The 8894-nt window shown below is 30.8% G+C and overlaps 1 protein-coding gene across 1 annotated transcript; it reads left to right on the plus strand.

Annotated features, from left to right (window-relative positions):
• Positions 1-784: 784 nt before the first annotated feature.
• LOC105619049 lies at positions 785-6493 on the plus strand. The gene is made up of 7 exons (XM_012200578.1): positions 785-915; positions 2570-2658; positions 2801-2949; positions 3851-5663; positions 5776-5982; positions 6069-6130; positions 6314-6493. The coding sequence occupies exons 1-7, from the start codon at positions 785-787 to the stop codon at positions 6491-6493; spliced, it is 2631 nt and encodes an 876-aa protein (XP_012055968.1).
• Positions 6494-8894: the final 2401 nt, after the last annotated feature.

Below are 8894 nucleotides of genomic sequence, written 5' to 3' on the forward strand. Positions count from 1 at the left end.
GCTAATAGCGTTTTCCACCATATATAGGCAAAAGATATGTAAAGCCGTTTCTGACGTCACCATTGATCGGAAGAAGCAGTCGCTTGATGGAAACGCAATCTAAGACTGTTTTTTCGTTCTGACGCTACATTTTCATGAGTCATTCAAAATGATCATAATTGATCAAAATTGACACTTGATATTTGTCAATTTTGACTACGTGATCTTTTTTGTCGCTGAAACGGCCGGTTAGAGCGGCTCGTAAATGTACTTTGTCGCTCGACGCTCGGTATTTGACTGATGCATAGTATTCGTCAATTTTGATCAAGTGTCCTGTTTGATTCTCGAATCGAGCGTCGAGCGTCAGCATGAAAATGCAGCCCAAGTATTCCGAAATTCAAATTCGCCGTCCGGTGTGACGTCTATATCAATCTCGCGCCGGGTGCGTCGTGACGTTGGCACGAAAATAACGCAGTCTCGGCGCAACGTAGCATTCTTATGTGTTCGTGTCAATTCGCGTTCGCTGTGGTTATGTCTTGCGACGAGATCCGAGACTCAGGTGACCGTGATCATATAATTTTTTTCCCTTCCGGTGCGCAACAAGAATCGTCACCGTTGTCACGGTCATTCCTACTCGTCGCGAGTTAAATCCACTTTCCCCCTTTCTCTCTGTCTTTCTTTCCTTCTCTCTTGTTCTCTCTCGCTGATCTATTTTCACACGCGCGCGTTTTCGGGGGGGCGACCTGGGAACGGTGAAATATGTGTGTACGTATACGTGCGACGCGATAACACTCGGCCGAAAAATATGTCAGCGGGCATCACGGATCTGAACGGGACTGTTACGCGAGTGGAACACACACACGATGGCTACCTCATCGATGAAGTCGACTACATCGACTTATTGGACCTGCATTTCGATGACGACGACGACGTTTGGTGGGTGTCGCTCGCCCGTCGATGACCCTTTAATCGGCTCGCACCTCCTTGGAATATGCTCACCATATTTGTCTTTAATTCCGCCCCTGCTCCATTTTTCTACTCGGGATACGAATAAAAACAATAAGAATAATGAACATAATAAATAACAGTACGTTTTGAATTGGGAGCATGTGTTGTTTGTAGATGAAGTTTCATTTAAATGATAGATTTCTGCATTTTTCTTTAATATATATTGCTCTTGAGTCAATTTTAATTATACATATTTAAGAATTGTCTATATATTATAGTATAGTTGTGGCATAAGTTTCTAAAATAACTTGGAAATGTAGAAGATAACTTTTACCAGGGTTGTATATTTTAAGATTACATTTCATATAGAATATTTATGTATTGTTTACACTAAATTTACACAAATCTTTTTCATATAGACAATATAGTAATATAAATATGTAATCTAAATTATTTGAAATTTTATGATATAATATAGAAAAGAAGTAATTAGGTTTTATGATTGTTAATATAATCTGACTCTAATATTGGTAAATAAAAATATATAAATGAGATAAAAGCTTTATGTAGTCCAGTGTAATGACAAAAAACATAAACTTTGATGATCCATACATTATTTATGCAAATTACATGAAATATATGACGAATTTAGGTACTTGTATTATATACTAGATCAGTATATATTAAAAGAGCTACTTATAAAATTAATAAAACTAAATGTAAAAGCATATGATACTTAAATTGAATACTCAATATTGACATGTTACAGAATAATACATGTTATTTCATTGTTAAAGTTATTTACATTATGCTCCTGCATTTAGATACTTTATGTAAAACAGCCTTTAATGTGTAGTAGTTTAATTTAGTGTAAAAATGGTAGTGTAAAAAATCGAATTTTCTCCAATAGAGTACATAATTTATACTATATTATGTAAATGTAGAATATATTAGGAGATATGATAGTGTCTCGATTATATTTTACTCATAAATTTTACACACAATTCTGATTTTTAAATTTATTAAGGGAGAGAACCAATTAGTCAAGTGTAATTAGTAGAGCGCAAATTAGATTTATTTGTGCTCTTTCGGATTTCATACTGTTCTTAAAGCTCAAAAGCAAGATAAATTTTCAAAAATTTTTGATGACAAAGAAATATGACAAGTACTCTAAATAGCATTCTAAATAGCATTCTAAATATAGACTTAAAAAAATATTGGAAGCTTTGTATCAAAGATATGTATATTGATATCATAGGAGACTATGAAGAAAAAAATATAACATCTTGTTATTGAAGATGTTTGTGTTTTTTTAGCACTGCAATCTGGAAACTTTATTGTTTATATGTTTTGTAAAATTAATTACGAATATTTTTGTGTCTAGAAAATGTATAACAAACTATGATTATGATTATATATTTTTTAAATAAGAATAGATTCAATTTGCGTCTTACTAACTGCACTTGTGTCTTGCTCTGTGCATCTTTCACTTAATTAATTTTGAGAAAATAGATAATATATTTTTATTTTCTAATAAAATGAAATATTAAATATTCTTTTTTGTTGCATTTCAATGTTAATAAATTGACTTGACTAAATTAATTTCGATTTAATCGTTAATTTAAGATTTGTTTTTTCTTAGGTTGTATATGCCTCTGCAATGCTCAACTGGATCTACAATTCAGGATATATATGCCTGGCTGAAGACAGAACCGGAATTGGATGTTCGAAGTACAAAATAATATTAATACATATAGTACATGATAATATTAATTTATCTGCTAAATATTCTCAGCTTTGTTTGTAATGTTGTTACACTCTCATAATCCAAGTATTATTTGCTATTGCTATTAAATTTAGTATGTATATTTAGATAACAAAAAATGCATCGATACGAGAACATTCACGAGACCTAAGAAACGATCAGCTCGAATGAGCTTTGAATCGATTTTCGAGGGTTTACCGCCTTCTACAACGGATGTACAGAAGCTGCAAGATATAGATATTACATACATAGAAAATGTAGGTTGTTTAACCGTCTTATATATATTCTATGTAGATATTTAATATTAAAGTATGAATTTATATATATAAAAAGATTTTCCTTATATTTAAAATAAACAGCTTATATGATCTGACAATAAAATTCCCGGATTGCAATAATAAAAAACAGACATTTCAGATAATAAATTGTTATATTTTATTTTTTAAAATAATCCATTCATATACACATGTCTTTGATACAAAATCTTAATTCTTTTAAATCTGTTGAAATGCTATTCAAAGTATTTTTCACATTTCATTTAATATCTTCGATAGCTTGAAAATATTTATCTTTCATAATATTTTTGAGTTTTTGGAATAATATGAAATCAATTCAAATGTTGGTAAAAACGATGATTCTTTTCGGCGATATCGCGCAGCGATATTGTCATGTAATTTTCTTGGCCAAGAAAAAGGTTGAGATTAATCACATATCTTATTTGCTGGAATTAGCTCTTTCGGATTTCATACTGTTCTTAAAGCAAGCATACTGTTCTTAAAGCTCAAAAGCAAGATAAATTTTCAAAAATTTTCGACAATCAAAGAAATATGACAAGTCTAAATAGCATTCTAAATAGCATTCTAAATATAGACTTAAAAAAAATATTGGAAGCTTTGTATCAAAGATATGTGTATTGATATCATAGGAAACTATGAAGAAAAAAATATAACATCTTGTTATTGAAGATGTTTGTGTTTTTTTTAGCAATCTGGAAACTTTATTGTTTATATGTTTTGTAAAATTAATTATGAATATTTTTCTGTTGTACAATACCAATTAATTATATATTAATTAAAATTTATAATATTATTATATTATTATTATATTATAATATTATTATATTAAATGTATGAAATTTTATTTTGTATCATTATGTAGGTGGAAAAATATTTACCTGCAATAATTAGAGATAAAGAATCTGTGCCACCGATCTTAAAGCCGTCCACTAAAACGGCTTTAAATATCTTATCCGATGAAATCTCAGTAACATCAGGGCAGGAAAGCATGGAAGCTTTCTTAAACATGTCACAATCCAAAGGAATAGATTCATTTATAAATTTAGGAGAACCCGAGTTCAGTGATATGTTGATGAACATATCACAGCCTTCTATTTTGAGTGCATCTGTTATCGCAAACGAGTCCATATTTACTAAAAACAACATACCACCAGTAATAAATAAAAACACGGCTCAAAACAGCAACATGGAAAAAAGCTCAAACTCTGATGATATTAATAATGAAACATATGTGATGCAAAACTCTGACAAAACAATTACACCGGACAAAATTTATTGCACAAATACTTTAAGCAATATCTGCAAAGAATTTCTTCAACTCGATAAAGTCTTGAACGAGACGTATAATGCGGCAACTCTTAGTGGAACATCAGCAAGATCAAGTCTCGACAAACAAGAGGCCACTTTGTCTTCCACTTTTGTAGCCGAGCCTAATGCTAATACTAATTTCGTGCAATTACAAAATGAAGCAAGTAATGGCATTGAATTACTAGATACTACATATCTATCTTCAGCAAAAGAAGCTGACAGACCAAATTCTCCAGTATCGATTGTCAGCAATACATACATACCTACAATGCGCGTAAATAAAGCAGATTTGAATATAACATGTGATATTCTGCCAGATAAAATCGAATCCGTAGCGCTTTTCACGCGTGAGACACTTGCGAAGGAGAGCGCTTTAGATATGTCTTTTAACGTGCCTGTTTATAACCGATCCACGCCAATGAATCCAAGTATGCCGAACGCAACATCGAAATTCGCTACGAAACATTTGGACCAGTCGCAACAAGTTGTGCATCCCACATTAAAAGCTCCCACGTCATTAAGACGAGAATTGCTAGCAGAGATTCAACGAAGTGACGAACGCAAGCTGGATTCCACGTACAATTATATTCCTAGCGATCATCCTAATTTGAGAGACACCAAGGAAAATGTTCATATAGCCTATAATGAAAATGAGACTGACGGTTCTTCGATGAACAAATACTACACGTACAAAAAGTCGGCGTTTACCAGGATGACCAGTCAATATACAAGCCAGAATGAAACGGCTGTAATCGCTCAAAAGGAATTGCCAATGGACCAACGTAAATTTTACACTTTTACAAAGAAAAATAACCCCATCGAAAGAACTAATAATATCGCTAGTGAGAACGTCGAGACGCATCCAAGCATGGATAGCACGTTTTGTAAACCCCATCTTCCGAAAATGCAGAAAAGGAACATGCCGAGGGCATTGTCAAAATTGCCACAGTTCCTGCAGAAATCCAATCCCAATCTTGTATCGAGTTCGCTAAAGAATGTCAGTGGTGTACCTATTGTTCGTACAAGCATATCCAGTATAGGATACATCAAGGGCTCGCAATCCAATATTAAACAAAACATCACAAAAAAGTCGCAACTGCCAAGCAAGTTACATCCGTATGGCAAGATGAAGGGCGGCTCCGAACAACGGCTGCTCGAGGCCAACGTGAATACGAATAATCAATTTCCGATGGAGAGTGTGATTGCTGGCTCGACAGAGAGCATAGAGAGTACTCACAGCGTTCACAGCGCTCCCGATTTGGATGATAGACTTAGTACATGCTCTGACAGCAGTAATCATAATTCGTGTAGCAAACAAACAATGAATATCGAGCAATTACATCAATTAGTGCGAATGCAGGAAGAGAGTAAGTGTTGTAAATTACTACCTAGAAAATATAAAATTAATTTAAAATAATTTCATATGAACATTTTAAAGATATCGTTGAAAAATCGCTAATTCTAAATTTGTATCTTCAGGTTTAAAGCAAGATTTATCGCCCAAATTGAACAGACAAGTTCTAGAGAACACGTGGGTCGCAGAGAAAAAGGATTTGCCTTCCCCAATTTTGAAAAACGGTGTTCAACACAACGAGATTGATGAACATTTACTAAATAATGATTTAAGTATGAAAAGTAGTTCTCCGATAATCAGTCCTACTGGGTCTAGTCACGCATTAAATGATGGTAATTAGATAATTTTTTTCTAATTAAATGAATAGTTTAACTTGAAATAAATTAAGTAAATAAAAAATATATGTGCATCTTTTAAGGAAATGCCGAAGGTAACATAGCAAAGACCAAGGATGAAATTGTAGTAATTGAAAAGACAGAAGTATGTATTACTTTGTGTAAACACTTACTCTGACATTATAAAACAAAATTTAAATATTCAACAATAATAAACTAATCAAACTTATTCATTACTTCTTCAAGTTTGATATTTTAAAAGAATTAGGAACAAATTATTACATATCGAATATGTGAAGGAATTATAATATATTCTATTGACTTTTAGAGTCCGAATCAAGTGCCTAAAACTGAGAATAAGACTCGGTTGAGACAGCCGACCAACTGGAGCACCGGAAGCAAGCCAGCTGCTGTGATAAGCGGAATTCCTAGACCCGCCTCGCGTATACCGGCTTTCAGATTTGTTCGACCGAACATGAAAACCGATTTGAGAAAAGGATGCACGTGAAATTACAAATGATAAAAGCAAGCACGGAAAAACAGGGATTTATAATTAAATATTTAGTTTAATCATTAATATGGCGATTAACGGGGATTTTCAATTCTAAGGTAATAACGATAAAGTTTCTCGAAGCTGATAAAAATTCAGTATTATTGAGCTTCCAAGTTGAATGATACAAGGGGATTATTATTAATATTTGCGTGTTATTTGTTTGTATTTAATTTGTAAAATTAGTAATAATATCGTCTCACGTTACTCCTATTTATACATATATAGGATATGCATTTTTTTTACAATTTGAAGCATAATTGTTTTGCTTTGGAAGGATTGAAAATATTTATACTTATACAAACTTGTAAAATATTTTAAGAGTTTGTCTCTATTGATTGATTACTAAATAATATATAAGAAAACGCGATTTAATTCGCGGATAAGATTTCGTTCAAATCGTAAATTTTATCGTTGCCAAAAGATTTCAAGATGTAGATTGTATTGGTGTTGTTTGTAATTTCTATATAATGTAGAAACTTAAATTTTCGTTCGGTATTTTATACGAAAAGCCGAAAAGAAAAAGGAGCTATTTTTTACATAATAGTCTATACAAACAATGACAATAAATCTAAAATCTTTGTACATAAGAATAATATATAGCGTTATAGAAAAATTGTTCAAATATTTTCTATTAAATAAATCATTCGATAAATTATAGAAAAGAATGCACACGAAAAGAAAAGACTGCAAGTGTAATTCATATTTTTGCGAGCAAAATTTAATTTTCATCTCCTCTCATCTCCGTCCTGTTGTATCTGCTGTCTTTTCCATAAAATTGCTCGTCATGTTTTGTCAAATCATCTGAGACATATCATCGTGCTTACATATAATACAAAAAAAATTATAAAAGATTGATACAATGATATATAAAAATGTATAAAAAAATTGTTCGTCTGTACATTCATATCAGTGTTTGATACCTGTTCAAATATTGAAATACTGAAATATTAAACATCAATTTGACGCATTTTTTAAATAAAAAAAATATAAAATAAAATAAAAACTGAAAATATTCTGTGATTTCACATATTGTCATAAGATACATATACATTTTGTATAGAAAATTTTTTTGATACACATCGATAGTACTAAAATCGAAAATATGGAATTGCAAAATATGGAGTTGCAACTTCTTGTAGATTCCACATTCTGCACAATGAATGCAGTTAGGTCATACGTTTTGCTTCGTTTACTAAGAAAACTCGCAAACTTCTAATTTAACTTGAACATTCTAAAGAAGTGTCAATTACAGCATATCATAATGCAAAACATGTTAAACATGTTATTTATATATTAATATAAATAATATTTGTTTATTAAAAAAGAGATATTATAAGATTTTTTTCGAATGAGTTATATTCCTTCTGTAATTAAATTGCAGAAAAATATTTAATTCTACATTATTAATATTTATTCTCTATAGGAGAATTACGCAAATAAGATTTTATCGAATGAGTTATATATTTCTATAATTGCAGAAATATTTAAATTCTACGTTATTGATATTTATTTTCTATAACAGAATAGCAAATTTTAATCACGAGCTAGGAGTGAAATAATGTATGCCTATTGTAAATAATAAAACGAATAAGTATGATCGTCGTATCATGATCTTTACTTATATCGATAAGTGCTAGACCTTAAGTGCCTTTATTGATCAAGATACAAACAGCGTTTTTTTTATACATGAAAATACAAAAACTAAGAAAAATGCGCTCATCTATCAATTTTTACTGTCCAAATAATGCTGAAAATATTTAATGTTATTACCTTTTTTTATAAATCTTGTAATAATAAATAATATAATATACATGTTATTATGTATCTTCATTTGTTTCTATTAGAACCAAACGCACACCTTTTTCTAAATCTGTAATTTTTGTTTTTTGTATATATTTCGCATTTAAAAACATTTTTCAGCATTTAATAAACAATATTTAACTCTCAATTATAGCAACGTACCTAAAGCGAAAATTTTTGGACGATTGTACAATTTATACAATTGGTATACTGAGGTTCTAAATTGTAGATAAAATTTTTAAAAACTTCCTCTATCAATCGTCGTGGTTTACTTGCATTGTGTACTTCAAACAGTCTTAGATTTTGTAAACACATAATTTTCATAGCTATAGTTGGAGTTAAATATAGGATCAAAATTATTACTTTCTTTTTAATTTCGTATATGCGTGATAAATGCATTGCTTTAGTAGTAAAAATACACACTTTAATATAGTTTTCTGATGCTTTTTTTTATAAAAAAAGAATAACTTATTACGCTACACACAATGTACCAAAATTGTCATCGGTACTATAAAAGACTAGATATATACTCCTCGATTACACCGACAAATAAATA

Source organism: Atta cephalotes (genome assembly GCF_000143395.1).
Source record: "Atta cephalotes unplaced genomic scaffold scaffold00019, whole genome shotgun sequence".
Taxonomy (NCBI): domain Eukaryota; kingdom Metazoa; phylum Arthropoda; class Insecta; order Hymenoptera; family Formicidae; genus Atta; species Atta cephalotes.

Coding starts and splice junctions, on each gene's coding strand:
- LOC105619049 (XM_012200578.1), top strand. CDS start 785: ATGTCAGCGGGCATCACGGATCTGAACGGGACTGTTACGCGAGTGGAA. Junction 2,659..2,800: donor ACCGGAATTGGATGTTCGAA/GTACAAAATAAT, acceptor ATGTATATTTAG/ATAACAAAAAATGCATCGAT. Junction 6,131..6,313: donor TAGTAATTGAAAAGACAGAA/GTATGTATTACT, acceptor ATTGACTTTTAG/AGTCCGAATCAAGTGCCTAA.